General features: G+C 41.7%; 1 protein-coding gene across 3 annotated transcripts in view; it reads left to right on the top strand.

The window, feature by feature from the left end:
• Positions 1-1971: 1971 nt before the first annotated feature.
• The window catches only part of col22a1 (collagen, type XXII, alpha 1), a 47191-nt gene continuing 31673 nt past the window's right edge, over positions 1972-17489 (top strand). For all 3 annotated transcript variants that reach the window (XR_009119200.1, XR_009119201.1, XM_058046655.1), the window contains exons 1-17: positions 1972-3070; positions 3602-3744; positions 3816-4385; positions 7478-7558; positions 10292-10403; positions 11975-12098; positions 12249-12524; positions 12602-12682; positions 12970-13086; positions 13168-13212; positions 13303-13365; positions 13501-13539; positions 15416-15469; positions 15564-15617; positions 15682-15735; positions 16174-16227; positions 16307-16351. Coding sequence is in view for 1 of the 3 variants with exons in the window: in XM_058046655.1 (XP_057902638.1) it covers positions 3660-3744; positions 3816-4385; positions 7478-7558; positions 10292-10403; positions 11975-12098; positions 12249-12524; positions 12602-12682; positions 12970-13086; positions 13168-13212; positions 13303-13365; positions 13501-13539; positions 15416-15469; positions 15564-15617; positions 15682-15735; positions 16174-16227; positions 16307-16351 (1854 nt within the window). In the remaining 2 variants the exon portion in view is untranslated. The remainder of the gene's footprint in view (positions 3071-3601; positions 3745-3815; positions 4386-7477; positions 7559-10291; positions 10404-11974; positions 12099-12248; positions 12525-12601; positions 12683-12969; positions 13087-13167; positions 13213-13302; positions 13366-13500; positions 13540-15415; positions 15470-15563; positions 15618-15681; positions 15736-16173; positions 16228-16306; positions 16352-17489) is intronic.

Below are 17489 nucleotides of genomic sequence, written 5' to 3'. Positions count from 1 at the left end.
AAAAAGAAAGCAAATGTGGCACAAATAACCCCCCCACACACACATTCCAGAGCAGAGTGAAGAGTAAGTGAACACTTTGAACGCTCCAAAGTATTTTGTGTCCACACACATGTTCACATGGTGATTTTTGCAACATACTGTGATGTGGGAGGATGAAAGCCGGGCGGGTCATTCTAATGACAGACGGCCATCTCTTCTGCAGCACAGCATACTGGGTAACGCTTCAGCCCTCTCGTTGAGGGCACCAGACGCTCCTCCAGACTGACACCAATGCTCATAACACTCATCTGCCCGCAACCGTCAGCCCACTTCCCATCTAGGTTCACACTCATCCTATACTTAGCCTGGCCTGACTGGCTTTCCTTGGCTACAAAGGTGCTGCAAATAGGCCTGGCTGGGTGTGCTTGTGTTCAAATGTAGACGTGTTGTGTTTTGGATGGCCTCGGTGCCACATCAGCTCACAAAAAAAAAAGTATCAACTTCCAGGAAGTATGTGTGACGGTCTGACCACACATGACAGCAGTTAGCTTGACGCAGCTTAGATATTTCTAAACTAGAACTCTGCCAAATTCCGAGCTATTCTAATGTGGATCCGTATGCTGGACTCTAGCGTTTACATTCTATATGTTGCACTATGCAGCAGCAACAGAACCACTGTTGTAATGGCGTTTAGAGCAACACCGCTGATTCAGTTCATTTAAATATTTTCAAGTGCATGCTGAGGTAGGTCCAAATATTAATTACTAATATGAATATGATCAATATTATTATTCGATTGTCAAAATTAGCATGAATATAGTGCAGATATCCTTAAAGTTTTATCACCATTGGAGAAAGCTCGATGACTCGATGAGAAATTTCAAGTCAACCCGACTTACGGGGTCCATATTTGGGGCTTCCTAACAGCGCCACCATGTGGTGTATTGGTGAGAAAAATCCACATTTACACACTTTTGTGTGCAGACTTGCATCCAGGATCAAATTTTTGGGGCCTGAATGTTCTTTGGAATGTGTCTTTTATTTCAAATGAAAATGGTAGAGCAGCTGGAATGTTGTAGGAAGGGATGCACATGCTGCATATAAAATATTATCTAAAATGAACAGATGTTGAGGTCCTACGCGGGCTGTAAACAGGCCGCTACTAAGTAACGGGATGACAGATTCATTAGAAGTTAAAAGAGCATGTTGCAAGTAACGCTGTTCTGTAATCATTTGGCCAACTTAAACACAGGCCTCCTCCGAGGAGTGTGCCGCCCGGCCCTAAAAGGGCGGCGGTTCTGGACACTTGTGGTGAAAAGTTCCAGCTTTCTTTCATGGGGGGAAAGGGGGGGGTGCAGTCAAAGAGGAGGGGGACTAAAATATCCTAAAAGTTGGATCTATAATTGGCACTGCTTTTTATGTGTGAGTGCAAAAGCCACCGTGACACCCAACACCCCTCCCACCACCACCACCACCTTCCCGTGTCCCCTCCCACTTTATGCAGCCATCCCCAAACTGCTTGCAAGTCCTCTCACTTTTTTTTAACTGCACACTGGATTTGCACTCTGGATTATCTAGCCGTATTTTCAAGTCATTTGATGTCAATTTACAGCCATTTGGCCAAAGATGCTGCAAGGCTGCTGATACGGGCTGCCAGGGGCTGGAGGCAGGGGGGGAGGGCGCTCACCTCCAGTAGACACTGACCGACAGGTAAGAAAAGTCGACATCTATTTCTTCAAATCAAGTTTGCCTTCCTTTTCTTAAAAATCCACTTCTTTTTCTTTTCTCACGGTTTACCAGTAAGCCCAATTTCTGTTTTCCACATTAGACAATAATAAACATGATGCTTCTGTTACATGCATCTTCACTGCAGTCCCAGGTCTACCATTGACAGGGACAGGAAGTGAAATACTGCACAGCAGTACTTGTTGACAGAAGCAAAACAGCTCCGTTATGACTTTAACATATTGTCTGCTCGTACAAGGAAGACAAACGTTCGAGACCGGTATCACACAGGCCTGACTTTCTCAGACAAATTGCTGTAATGAGTTACTGCCCATTCCGCTGAATAGCGCCAGTCAAGGCAAAAGGCAGAAATAGCCCAATGGAAGATCAGATAAGAATGCCATTTCCCAACACTGGATGATTTGGACTGCCGTACACCACCCCTAGTTGGCTACTAGTCCACTTTGTTTGGCATTGGTTCAATCAATGTGCAAATACTTTCTGAAATTACTTTATTTATACTAATTTATTACAATTACTATTTCATTTTTGTGCTATTTCCACACTCGGCTGCTTTTATTTTGGCTCTAAAAACTAAATTTCCCAGCCTAAAGCACATAAAGTCCCATCTACCGTCAAACAACGTCCCATTTTAGCACAGGATTAGCGTAGCCGTTGTAGATTTTATTTGCAGTTGTTATCTAAAAACACAATTTCTAACTGTAAAACAAATCAGGGGAGGCCTACTGTCAAAAATGTTGTATTTTAGTACGAAATGCCTCACTTTTAGCACTCATGGTCCATTACCTTAACTTTTCAAGTTGAGAATAGCATTTTATTAAGAGCTAATTAAACATAAATTATAAATTTAAACCATTTTCCTTGATAGCTACTATCTACTGGAAGATATTCGCTAAAGCAGTTAGCTTAGCCGTTGAAGATTCCTTCATAAGAGCTACTTATTTAACAACTTTCTCTTCCTTAATACCTTTAATTTGCATCTAAAACACAATTTGTAAGTCTAAAACATATTAAATACAGTGTCCTGTCAAAACATGGATGATTTTGGTGATAAATGGTTCAGTTTTAGCAGAGGGACATTAGCTTAGCCACTAAAGATTATTAGCCCATCAACTCAATTGACTCAAAATGGATAAAATATAGATTATTACAGGATATTGCTCGTTACTGTCATCTGTTCTACATGGTGTAAATATATTATACTATAATCCCTTTCTGAAGTTATTTAGTGAAATGATGCATATTGACTATCAACTTATTGCTTAGTCAGCCATGTTTGTTGTTTACCTGTGACGTCACAACTAGTACGCGCCAAGTGAAATACTTCCTACCTTTATTACCTGCGGTGAGTTCATCGAGTTACCTCTAAGTGAACGTTCCTCCAGTTGTTTAGTATACCTCCCATTGCGTCTGAGGCGCTTTTTCCATTTGAGGGATGAGCCCGTGTTATGGCTAGGACCATCCGAACGGCCACTTGTGTACAATAAGGCCAAACAGGGTTTGGTGTAACGTGACACATTTCTGTCATTGGCACGCAGGCCCAGTAAATAGGCTGCTACTGTATAATAAGTCCAGCTAGCCACTGTGGTTGTCCTCAGGGACCTGAGTCTTTGAGCTTTAGTACCTCTGCAATACATATTGAAAGATGCTGTATTCAGTTCTACATTTGAAAGCAGTCTTATTTTGGACATCATAAAACTAGTTTGATGCATTTTCCCAACAGTCCAAGTGTCCAATTTCCTTTCGGAGGCTTGTGTATTTCGGTCATAGATGTTATTATCCAAAGAATAGAGGATGTCCTTTGCCAAAGTCCATGGCGGAAACCAGACAGGAGATGATCTGCAATGGATACCACTGATTGTTGATGTTTCCACAGACCAGAGAGTTGGATGGTGGTATTCCGCTAAGGAGAAGTGACCCAAACCAAGACCAAGATGGAATTCCGACTGGGATTTAGGATCACTCTGGTCTTGGTCATCCTGACTCTTTCAAGGGAAAGTGTGGACGCTCAGAGGGCGGGTAAGACTTTAAGATCTGGATGAAGTCTAAGTCTACACTGGACTACTTTCATAAGTTTCTTCTCTGTCTAGGGTGCAAAAACGTCCACTATGACCTGGCGTTCATCCTGGATACCTCATCCAGCGTCGGCAAGGAGAACTTCGAGAAGATCAGGCAATGGGTGGCCAACCTGGTGGAGTCCTTTGACGTGGCGCCAGACAAGACCCGAGTGGCTGTGGTCCGCTACAGCGACCGTCCCACCACCGAGTTCAACTTGGGCAGATACCGGAACCTGGAGGACGTGAAGCAAGCCGCTAGGAACATACGCTACCTGGGGGGAAATACAATGACCGGGGATGCTATCAGCTACACCACCGACAACATCTTCATGGAGCGAAATGGGGCCAGACCCGTGGGAGCCAGGGGCATCCAAAGGGTGGCCATTTTGCTCACGGACGGTCGGAGTCAGGATTACGTTCTGGAGCCGTCTAAGTTGGCCGCCAAGGCTGGCATCAGGATGTTCGCGGTGGGCATCGGGGAGGCACTGAAAGTGGAGCTGGAGGAGATTGCGGCGGAACCCAAGAACGCTCATGTTTTCCACGTGACGGACTTTAACGCCATCGATAAGATCAGGGGTCGGCTCAGGAGGCGGCTTTGTGAGAGTAAGTGTGTCTAATACTTACCTTCTCTTGTTTTTTAATGCCACCACACCCTAAATGTGCACGTCATCACATTAGACAGGCCCTTATTTCAACCTTCTGAACCACCCACACTGACCACTAAGCGCATGCTCAGGCTGCGCTATCCGCACTTCCTTTGGACTGGCTAGAACCTTTAACCAAACATTTATGTGTTGCAGCTGCTGCAGACTAGCATGCACTAACCCAAACTTAGCATCAAGACCCAACATGGGTCACAGGCACACTATTTCATGGCAGAATTATTCTTGATTCATGTTTGTTGTCATAAATGTTTGTTTTCTTGAATGTACTTATGCAGTATTATTATGTATTTTACCTTTACATCTAAAAAAATCATTATTACCTTTCAAGCAGCCTTGTAGGCTTTTTTTGTTTTCATTGGGTCAGTTATTTTATTTATTTTTTTAAATTTTCTACCGCTTTTTCCTCACGAGGGTCGCTGGGGGTGTTGGAGCCTATCCCAGCTGTCTTCGGGCGAGAGGCGGGGTACACCCTGGACTGGTGGCCAGCCAATCACAGGGCACATATAGACAAACAAACATTCACACTCACATTCATACCTATGGACAATTTGGAGTGGCCAATTAACCTAGCATGTTTTTGGAATGTGGGAGGAAACCGGAGTAACCGGAGAAAACCCACGCATGCACGGGGAGAACATGCAAACTCCACACAGAAATGGCCGAGGGTGGAATTGAGGGTCTGTTATTATTGAGTCTTATAAATACTACTCTACCTTCCTATCAACAAGTGGCTACTCAAGCCAATAAATTCACCCCTGAGAATGATTAATGCTCTCATCACCAAAACAAATCCCATGTGAGTTAAAAAATAACTCACATGGGATGAAACTGCGGCCTTGCGTCTGTAATTATTATTTATTAATTTAATATTTTCATAGGCAGAGCATAGAAAACCAATAATCACAAATATGACTTTTAACATTATTAGATCCCTCTAGACATGAAATAGCACCCCTACAGTCACCTTGACACTCATATTGTGCAATATAGTGGACCTGACCTTGCTTTACTGACCCCCTGTGTGGCACCATTCCCTAAATGTAGACTACTACGTAGGAGGAAGAAGGTTTTTCTTTCAGTAATCTCTTGCAGGACCACAAGTGAGCCTATAAGTATATCAGTGGTCAAGTCAGTGAGCAGCTCAGGCTATTTTCACTCGGGAAATTACAGCTTTCATGTTTTAAAGTGTTTTAAAGTGTGTCCAGCATAGCTGCTGTGATGTCAGAGTTCAATTATTTTCACCTTTTAATCAATAGGTGCAAACAATATGAAGCCCAATGCTGTCATTGTATGTGAGAATAGAGGTCATACAGTCATCACCTGCTATAAGAATGAAATTATCAATATTTTCTGGTATAAAATGTCTACTCGTGGTCATTTAACTGATTAAAAAAACTAATCCGTGTGAGATATTCCTTTTTTCCACGGTGCAGCTTTTTGCATGGCTTCCATTTTAACTCGCAGCCGGATCCCTAAATTATAGCTTGAGGGGCCACAAGTGCAGGGAGTAGCTCGGCTACCCAGCATGCTGAGTGTCATCGCAGCTCAACGGCACGCTCTTTAAAAAACAATGACGCACAGCTGTAATTTCTCCCGGAGTTGTGGGCTTCATAGACAATAAAGAGCGTCTCCCATTATCCTGTTAAAAAAAGCCTTTAAGAAAATACTTCCGGCTAAAATAGACATACAGACGCAAAATTACTGCAGAAATGATGAATGGTGTGTTGATTGTGATGCGGAATTCACCAGAAGTATGCAAACGGAGGGCTAGTTATAGCTACTTAGCACTTTTTAACAGACCGACGTGCAGAACCGCCAACTCCACGACTTTCATGCAGTTTATGTATGATTATAGTATGATTTAAAGGGGAACTGCACACAAGTGGCTTGTACATTAACCAAGCTACACGACGCGTCGTTAAGCGCTAGTCTCAGACGGAATAGTGGATAGTCGATATGTAGCTCTCAATATCGCTACAAAGACTCAACACAATCCTGGTTTGCCGTCACCTCTCATGCTGCTAGTGATCAGTCACTATCCCCACCCAAAAACACAGTAAGCAATATCATTCATTATTATTATTTCATTCATTCATTTTCTACCGCTTTTTCCTCGCGAGGGTGCTGGAGCCTATCCCAGCTGTCTTGGGGCGAGAGGCGGGGTACACCCTGGACTGGTCGCCAGCCAATCACAGGGCACATATAGACAAACAACCATTCACACTCACATTCATACCTATGGACAATTTGGAGTTAATTATTATTATCATTTATTAATTCTAATTTAGGGCGGCACGGTGGTCTAGTGGTTAGCGTGCAGACCTCACTGCTAGGAGACCAGGGTTCAATTCCACCCTCGGCCATCTCTGTGTGGAGTTTGCATGTTCTCCCCGTGCATGCGTGGGTTTTCTCCGGGTACTCCGGTTTCCTCCCACATTCCAAAAACATGCTAGGTTAATTGGCGACTCCAAATTGTCCATAGGTATGAATGTGAGTGTGAATGGTTGTTTGTCTATATGTGCCCTGTGATTGGCTGGCCACCAGTCCAGGGTGTACCCCGCCTCTCGCCCGAAGACAGCTGGGATAGACCCCAGCACCCCCGCGACCCTTGTGAGGAAAAAGCGGAAGAAAATGGATGAATGAATAATTCTAATTTATATCAAATTCAGTGCGTGAAAATGAAAGAAAAATGCTTTGCTCAAGTTTTAGACTTGATACGAGTCCTTTTTTTGTTGACTTTTAACTTGAACAGAAGCAACAGGATGTGTTCTTGGTAACACAAATAGCAAACCTGATGGTGTAGTCTTTCCTTCTGTCATCGCCATCTTTAAAATATGTGTGTGTGGAAATACAAGATGGACTTTCATCCCTGCCGAGTGGAAGTGCCCCCATACCACTGTAGAGCAAAAACAACCCCCACATTGACACCCTCACATCACACCTCAGCGTGTTTCCATAAAGATATTATTCTTTCTAAGACTAGAATTGTCTTTCCTGTTTACTGACATGTGTTCTTTCTTTTCTCCTCAGATGTACTGTGTCCAAACATGAAAGTGCAACCTGATCGCTTCAAACAAAACAGCACCAGTTATGGCCTACAGGAGGTTCCAGGTACCCTGAACACACCACAACTACTATATGTAATAGAACTTAAAGCCTTTCTTTTCTTTGTTATTTTAGTATAATGTATGCACATGAATTAGTAGTATGCTCGTGGTTCAATAGGGTGTCACAGGGACTGGCATGAGTGCTGCCGGCACTGGTGTGCTGCGGTTCATCAGTCATCTCATGTAACCACAATGATGGTTAATGAGTGCACTTTCCCAATAAGAAAATTGTCCCTTCGTGTCATTGACAAGCACTTTGAATGCATGTGGGAATCTAAAGTGGTCCCAGTTTATTCAAACCCATTTTTTAAAAATGGCCTTTGACTGTGTTTCCTCTTATTTCTCAGAACTCTCAAATAGCATTTATCCAGAAAGTTTGGATGTTGTTCCAAGAGCGTCTATCGGGGATCGGAGTTCCTGTCTAGGTCTCCCACCCACGTACATCGTACAGAGAGAAAAAGCAGATGTGTGTGGACTGTTTGCAGTCTGTGTTTGTCCAGTGAAAAGCGTCACTGTTGGATTTGCAGGGAAAATCATGTCAATTATACTTGTTTTTGGGGGGAAAAGTTGGTTTCCTTTGAATTGTATTAAATTGGTTTGGACATTATCCCATTTGTATGCTCACTAGTGTGCACACGTTCACATTTCTACGATCATACTGGCAATTTAGGCTTGTCAGATGGGATTGGCAGACACAATTACTCCACATGGAGGCCCCTGACTGACCTCTTGATATGCACCGCTACTGTTACATGGTGTTTATGGAGGTTCTTCAGTTTTACAAGTACACACAGCATTACACAAACTTCATTTACACCACTATGATCGGAACACAGAAGTAGGAGCAATAACGTCATGGCATCGTATCAGGAAGTGACTACCGAGACAACTGTGGTTTGTTTCCCAGTACAATCCATGGCAGCCCGTCTCGTCGGAATCCTTTAGGCAGAAAGCACAAGCATCCACATCTGCTCCCATCAAAGGACGCCATCCAGTGAACTCATCTGGCGTTCCACCCTCCCCCCCACCCCCAACCCTGCACAAAAATGGTCGTTTTTGTAGCTGTCCAAAATAACTTTTCGACTTGATTATACACCCTGCATCGCCAGTCTAAATTACAACTCTGCAAAGATGGCCTCCAAACAACCGCAGAGGCGGAGTGGTGCACGATGCGAGGAGAGGGAAAAGTTAGCAGAGCTTATTGCACGAGTGCCGTGCCTAAACAAATAGGATTGGGGTCAGAGAATAGTGCTTGATGTTTATCACATGTGTATTTTGTCACACAAGACTACAGTCACAAGTACAACTCCATGTTTTTCAAGCTGGCTGTCCGCCTTGTTTTTGTGCACAGAACACAGGTCACAGTTTTCCTTGGATCATGTCAGGATGCTCTAACAGCACTCCACACATTAGTATGAGCTAAAAATTCCATCTCAACAAGAGCATGCCCAGTGGTGGTCATATTGGTATTGTATGCATATATACTACCATATGCAAACGGGTAGGTACCCAGTGGAATACACTGTGGTCGTCTCCAACAATGAGAGTAAGGTTTAGCTATTATTTTTCTCAAATAAATTAATGAGAAAATAAAGGTGTTGGGCTGCACAGTGGTCGAGTGGTTCGCGCGCAGACCTCACAGCTAGGAGACCTTAGTTCAATCCCACCCTCGGCCATCTCTGTGTGGAGTTTGCATGTTCTCCCCGTGCATGCGTAGGTTTTCTCCGGGTACTCCAGTTTCCTCCCACATTCCAAAAACATGCTAGGTTAATTGGCGACTCCAAATTGTCCATAGGTATGAATGTGAGTGTGAATGGTTGTTTGTCTATATGTCCCCTGTGATTGGCTGGATCACCAGTCCAGGGTGTACCGCGCCTCTCGCCTGAAGACAGCTGGGATAGGCTCCAGCACCCCTGCGACCCTCGTGAGGATAAGCGGTAGAAAATGAATGAATGAATGAATGAATGAAAATGTTAGTAGGGATGTCCAATATTGACTTTTTTTTCCATAAATCGATATGTCAATATTGACCAACTCTCCATTTCCGATCCCGATATCAGCCGATAGCGATATGTGTAACACCCTGTGGTGGAATGAACACATAATGTGTTGTATGCAGCATTTTTTTAATATCGGTTTTAATGATCGGGAGAAAATCTGATACCAATATCACCTGATATCATCCCTAATTTTTAGTTCTGCAGAATTGTATACAGAATTTCAAAGCAGTTTGGATTTTATCATTTTCTCAGCATTTTTCAATTTTTTACAATTATCTTTTAATTTTTTTTTTCCCAGATTTTTTGATTATTTTTCAGATTTTGGTGACATTTCGTAAAAACCTTTATACCATCCACTCATACTCTCTGGCATTACAGCCCCTGGTGGTCCTTTATACATGACTAGTGGTTGAAATGACTTTAAGAGGAGTTCATCCAACACAAAATGACACCCAACGTTCCGCCAGCCTCTCACATTGGCACCGTCGCCATAGCTACTTCATTTGTTTATTGAATAAGGGAGTGTCCCTCTTTTACACCACAGAAATATGGCTTGTGGTCGCACCGCTTCAAAGTACTGGCAACATGCACACACGTGCACTTGAAGACATTTGGGAGTATACCAGTGATAGTGACTTGTTTTTTCCTCTCGCCAACACATGCTGGAATAGCCTCCGTTTGACAGCCATGTATAAATTAAGGTCCCAACTTGATCTTTTTACCCTCTTTTCATGCAGGCTTCGACTTGATGGAGTACTTCAGTGTCAAAGATATTCTGGGAACAAGACTTGATGAGGGCCAAAGTGCGTACGTTCGTCTTGGCACCATGCCAATTGTGCAGCAGACTGAGTAAGTCCCCAGCCTGTACTTTACGCTGTTCGATATCAACCTTTTTCCTCAGTCGCACTTATTTTCAGATGCAAATGTCGACAGGTATGCAAAGTGCAACCCCACACATACCTTGAAGTGCCAGATTACCTCGGAACAACATAATAGATGCAAAGTCAAAGTCTAATGGGGAAAAAAATGCTCCCGATACTATTTATGACATCGGGCATTATTGGTGGCACCCGCTTTGGATCATGTGTCCTACCGTCTAATTTAGCTGCTTCCATTATGCTTTTATTAATCCCCCAAGGACATATTGGACATACTGCAATACACGCAGGTCAGAAACAGTAGTATGTAGGCCACACAGTCAGGAGACCGGGCAGACCGGAGTTTGCACGTTCTCCCCGTGTGTGTGTGGGTTTTCCTCCCCCATTGGTTAATTGGCGACTCCAAATTGTCCATAGGTATGAATGTGAGTGTGAATGGTTGTTTGTCTATATGTGCCCAGTGATTGGCTGGCCACCAGTCCAGGGTGTACCCCGCCTCTTGCCTGAAGTCAGCTGGGATAGGCTCCAGCATACCCGCGACCCTAATGAGGATAAGCGACATAGAAAATGGATATAGATTAGTTTAGTATTAAAAGTATATTTCATGGTAAGTTTCTCTACAGCAGGGGTCTCAAACTCAATTTACCTGGGGGCCACTGGAGCTAGGGCGCATCAGGTTTTCCAAAAAAAAAATGCATTTATTAAAAACAGAAAAATATACAAACTTTTTCAGTGCTTTGGTTACGATTTTCTACAATAAAAGCTCTGATAAAACATTCCAATGTTCTCAAATATCTTAATTTTTATTTTATAAGATAATTTTATTTTATAAAATAAGATGAAAAATAAATAAACAAATCAAGAATAAAGAAAATCAATCAATCAGTAATAAATAAATATAATAATAATAATAATAATAAAACGGCAAATAATAAAAACTTAAGAAACCACATATAGTTGGTGGGTAGACAAATTATTTTTTTCAGATTAAAATTAACAAAGCATTATTAAAGCCCTGTAGACATGACAAAACACGACTATAGTCACATTTATACTTTTTTTATTTACAACATATTGCGCAACTGCAGGGTCTTGAGACACATGCTAACTCGCAAACTAGAGATCTAGCGACCAAAACGGTAGCCTTCAAGTTATTTCCTTTAAACTTAAATAGCTAAAAACTTACCACTACCACACGGATAGGGAGGATAACTATTAACAGTTATTTAACCTTTAACATGAACATTAATCAAACGTAATAATTTTTTCTGGGTACATGATACCATACAGCATCCACATCAAACTTGCGCAGGCCGCACTAACATTAAACTTTCATATCAAGGCGGGGGCCTCAAACTAGTGTCTTGCGGGCCACATTTGGCCCGCGGGCTGCGTGTTTGAGACCCCTGCTCTACAGTATATAGTAGCCACTGGATTGGTTATTACAGTATTACCCTGTATATGTTGTAAATGTATTATAGGTTTTAAGAATAGAGAGATCAGACAAAGACTATTTATTTCTGGGCTGTCTTTTTTTTGTAGAGACGTGTTCCCCCAGGGTTTGCCGGATGAATACGCCTTTGTGACGACGTTTAAATTCAGGAAAACCTCAAGACGAGAAGATTGGTACCTCTGGCAGATTTTTGACAAATATGGAATCCCACAGGTGGGTCAGAAAGTTATTTTTAGGGTTTTCTTTTGTGGAAAAAAAAATATACAGTTTGGATCAACTATTTAATTATGGGCTGTCAGTTTTTATAGGATAATTGATAAGAATTTCATTGTATTGTATGATGCTTTGTATCGGCCATGTCAGGTGTCCATCAGGCTGGACGGTGAGAACAAGGCGGTGGAGTACAACGCCGTGGGACTGACCAAGGACGCCGTGCGAGCCGTCTTCAGGAACTCCGAAGTGGACAACCTGTTCGATCGCAACTGGCACAAGATTGCGCTGAGCGTGGAGGCCAAGGCCGTGTCTCTCTACCTGGACTGTAAGCACATTCAGACCCTGCCGATCGGAGACAGGGAGGACATCGACATCCAGGGGAAGACGGTCATCGGGAAGAGGTTGTACGACAGCGTGCCGATTGATGTGAGTCTCTTTTGCCAAGTGTGTTATCAGGCTTGAAAGCGCAGCGCTTGACTAAAAGGTGTGTGTTCACCACGCAGTTTGACCTCCAGAGGATGGTGATCTACTGTGATTCCAAACAAGCCGAGCTGGAAACCTGCTGTGATTTACCTAATGGGCCTGTGAGTTGACACATTCACATGGATTTTATGTATTTACAAAAAAATATTGCAATAATATTCTGGTATGCAACTACGACTCACATTAGCTTATATCACTTTATCAGACACCCGGTGAAATGTTAACAAAATAAACAAAAGAAATGTACGATTATTACATTATACCATGTATAATATACTTTTTCTATATTATATTCAACTATTATCATTACTTATGTCGATGAAATGGTCAAAGCTCATTCTGTGATGAACTCTTTATTGACACTATAAATTCATGTGTATGGCTGCAGTGCCCCAAGAAGGTCGTGACAGAGGCTCCTCCAGTGGCGATCCCCACCCCGACCCCTACCGTCGCGGAGCAACAGAGGGGCCCCCAAGCCAACTGCTCGTGCCCTGCAGGAGAGAAGGTGAATTACTTGTTGTTCTTCTATGCTTTTTTCTTTCTGCGTGCCAATCTTCATCTTTAATGGCTTTCCATTCCCTCGCAGGGAGAGACTGGAGCACCTGGCCTTGCAGGCCTCAAGGGTGAAAAGGTCAACTGATGCTACTTTTAGCTGTAGCTTTGCAAGAGACAATAAGGCGGCTTTTATGGAGTCGTTTTACTGTGCCGACTGCTTTTACAGGGTGACGCCGGCCCTCGAGGTGCCACAGGGCTGTCGGGCCTGAGGGGAGAAAAAGGAGAAGCTGTATGAAAACTTGAATATTTGAATTTAGAACAAGACACAAGTCATTTCAGACTGCATGCTTGCCTTCCATTTGGTTTCTTATGGCTTTCTGCAAGCCTCGATAATAATTAATCCTTGTTGATTAATTATTTGCAGGGCAAAGTAATCTCTGTCAAAGGTGACAGAGGGGAGAAGGTAAGTAAACCTGTCGCTAATGATGCTGCATGGCCTGCATTAATTAACCACACCATTTGTCTATGATATACAGTACATTCAGTACTGTACTGTACATACTCACTGCCTGCATGTTGAACATCTGCTACTACTTACTCTATAGAGTATAGATGGGTTGTTTGCTATACTGTAGGTAGATGGATTAATTATTATTAAGCAACTAACCCAGTTGACATTTTTGATCTTCAATATATATATATATATATATATACACACACACATATATATATATATATATATATATATATATATATATATATATATATATATATATATATATATATATATATATATATATATATATATATATATATATATATATATATATATATATATATATATATATATATATATATATATATATATACACTGTATATAATTATAACAGGACAGTTAAAAATGTTCAAATGTAACATTTGAACATGAATTGATCATTTCAGCAGGATCAGTTAAACTCTGTACTGTTCATGTGATGAGAAGACAGAAACATTTTGACATCACTGTAGGCCCGCAATCTGAAATGTGATTCGATAAAGAAACCTATTACCTATTACTAAAGCCATATTACCTGCACTACTTTGTCCTGGGAACTACTTATTCCTGGGCAGATAACATTGACATGGCAACACATAGAAGCTGAAATCTGATTGGACAAAAAAAATGTACATGAACGTACTGTACTGGAAACAGTGCAGGCAAGAGACAATGCTATAAAATGAAGACAATAGATTGTTGGGAATAAATTATTACACTTTTATGAAAAAAATACCAATTTGTATACTACTAATTAAAATACAAGCTGCGTCTCCATAGTGTTTGGACTGGCAGAGAATGCGTTGCTGGCTCTGACTGCACACCACCGCTATGGCTAGGTAAATGGCTAGTTAGCTAACTAAATGCTAGCTAGATCGCTAGATAAATTGTTAGTTAGATAGGATGGTACATTGCTAGCTTGCTAGCTAGATTTGTCGGGACAGTAAATAGCTAGCAAGCTAGCTTGGTAGGTGGGTGAACACTTAGTCAAATTTATAGGTTGGTAGCTAGAAAGTTAGGTAAAAAAAAACAACTTGCTAGTTAACGATATCGGTAGATATATTAAACAGTGGAGACATGACCTGCTAAGTAGATAGAACAATGCCTGTACAATTTAATTGTTTTTTAAGTTAAAGTCAGGTATAAGATGAAGTTACCAGTAAAAGACCAACTTAACTCACAGCAACGTTCTCCGTGCTTATAGAATTGTCGTGCTTAGTTGTTTGTACAGTTTCCTAATTTCTCATTCTTAACCATTGGCATAGTTCACCAGACATGCAGTGATGTAGCTGAACACAAAAAGCATTTTTATCATTCTTGTTGCATCATTTAAAAAGAGTAGATACTTAATGCTCAGCATGAATGTTTGTTATTTTTGCATGAGTAATCTATTCCTCTGTCAAAGCTGGCTGCAATTTATTGCTCCAACTTGATGCAGAAATTGCACCATCAGTCAAGCAATGCATTGTGGTTAAAAAGTATCTATTTTGGTCAATGACTTGCATGAATTCATTCCTCTAATTGCACCTTTAACTGAGCGCAATGGCAATTTCTTTGTGTCGCAATGTTGTTCTAGGCCCATACTAAGCCTTTATCCTAATGTAAGGATGACAGAAATGACGTGTGCTCCAATGATATATAGTACTGTACAGCCCTGGTTCAAATCAAAGGCACGGACCTAACCAATGTCAACTAAACCCTTTTTTGTGACAGCACGACCATCGTCTACCCGCATTAACGGCCATCCTGCATGAGTGTGAAGCTGCTCACCTCCAAATAAATAACATCAACTTTGTGTTTACAGGGTGATAGAGGCTCCATAGGGCTGACAGGTACCCCTGGACAAAAGGGAGAGAAGGTGTGGCACACCTGAACCTGGCGGATTTTGGTGTTTTCTGAAGCCAAACAGTTGGTGGTTTGGTTCTGACTTTGTGTTTTTTATCACCTGACAGGGAGTCGGGGGTTTTCCTGGTATTGATGGCCTATCTGGAGACAAAGGAGACAAAGTAAGTACAGATTTGCTTTCAATTTGGCGTGATTTTCATTTTAAATGATAATATTTTTTAATAGGGGGAGGCAGGACGGGCTGGGAATCCAGGACTTCCTGGTCTCACTGGATCACAGGTGGGTAGAACCAGCCGGGCACATGTAGACAAACAACCATTCATACTAATGGACCATTTCGAGTCGCCAATTGTTTTTGGGGGTACCCTGAGTAAACCCACGCAGCGAACATGCAAACATCACACACAGATGACTGTGTGACCTACATGCTAACCACTCGGGACACCATGTGATCCCCCATTCAACCATTTTTTACATATATACCTGTACATATATAAGAAGATTTCACTGCTACTTTATTTAAATACACTATGTAATATCATTTTTTAATATTATAAAATATATTTAATTACATATTTTGTCTAAAACTGTTTGGCTCATTGGCTTTAAAATTTTTTAATTAAAATATAAGGAAATTCCACTGTAAATGTATTTGCAAAGAAGATTTAATAGGATTTTTTGAGTCTTAATATTATTCTAATATCATTATGATTACAGGGCATTCAAGGTGACGCAGGATATCCAGGAACACCGGGACCAAAAGGTGTCAATGTGAGTAGCGACACTACATCCACTCACTGTTGACTTCATCATTCTTCATCTTTTTTAACATTGATGTGTTGTTTTACAGGGCGATCGGGGAATAAAAGGTGAAAAGGGATCGATAGGACCCAGTGTAAGTGATGCAATATGCGACATGCTTATTTGAAGTTCTTAGTTTGTTTTTTTTTTTTAACAAAACTGTCCGTATACTGTACATGAGGGAGGTTTGGTCCTTTATGGAACTTCAAAAGTGAGCTTTTCAGTGCTTCTTCTTCCAAAAGGGGAGCAAATAATAGAGGGGGATGATTTGTCTCACATTTAGTGCTCATAAACAGCTTCTCAGGACATATGATATTGTGGCAACAAGTCCGTTTTGCATAATAGGCACCACTCAAAGCCTTAAAGTCACAATCCTTTTATGGATCAGCACCAAATTGTACACATAAATACGCCTCAATTTTGCCATTAGAGTGTATCTATTTAAGCTATCTAGTTCAGGAAAATCGTATCATCACCCCACCCCTCTCCTCCACATCAGTTTGAAAACAACTATAAACATAGCTTTGCTTTTTTTTTCATGTTTCCTTTTTGGAGCATGTTTTTCTTATGAAACAGTACCAAATGCTTGTAGGAACAGGCTGCTGCTTAATGATCCTGTTTCTCCACTATGTGTCAGGTCAGATGATGTTAGGTTAAATAAATGTGAATAACCAAGACATCTCACAGTGAGAACTCGAACATTCCTCTAACCAAGGGGTCATAATTGTCCAAACAGATGTGACTTCTTTGATTCACGCTCCCCACTTCCTGTCTGGACTCATGTGGGGGCTTATTTTGGCTACAAAAGTAGTGTCTGGAGCTTGTGGAAATCCATCACGCATCATCACGTCCTGTATGGTGATGCGAGAAGGCACAGAGACCTGTCAGCTTCCATTTGAACATGACCTGTAGTAGCAAAGCAATAAACACAGAATCTCTGATTACTTTGCCACACGGCACAGGGATGTGGAAGAGGTCGGGGTCTTACTGAAATCCCATCATCCTTCTGCTGCGACATGTTCAGCTCGGCCTGCCTGTCACTCAGACTCAAAGTCAGCAATTTCCTGGAGGTTGAAAGTGGTAAAGTACTTGTGGAAAGTAATAAAGAGACTTGACTTAGGAATGAAGTCACCTCTATTCACTCTCTGGAGTAAAAAGTGAAGTGGAGATAGGCTGTGTCGGATTTGTTGCCAATTTAAGCGGAATTCATTGTTGAAACGCTAACTGAGGTC

This window comes from Doryrhamphus excisus, chromosome 14 (genome assembly GCF_030265055.1).
Source record: "Doryrhamphus excisus isolate RoL2022-K1 chromosome 14, RoL_Dexc_1.0, whole genome shotgun sequence".
Lineage (NCBI taxonomy): Eukaryota > Metazoa > Chordata > Actinopteri > Syngnathiformes > Syngnathidae > Doryrhamphus > Doryrhamphus excisus.
This window is presented reverse-complemented; position numbering and strand designations above follow the sequence as displayed.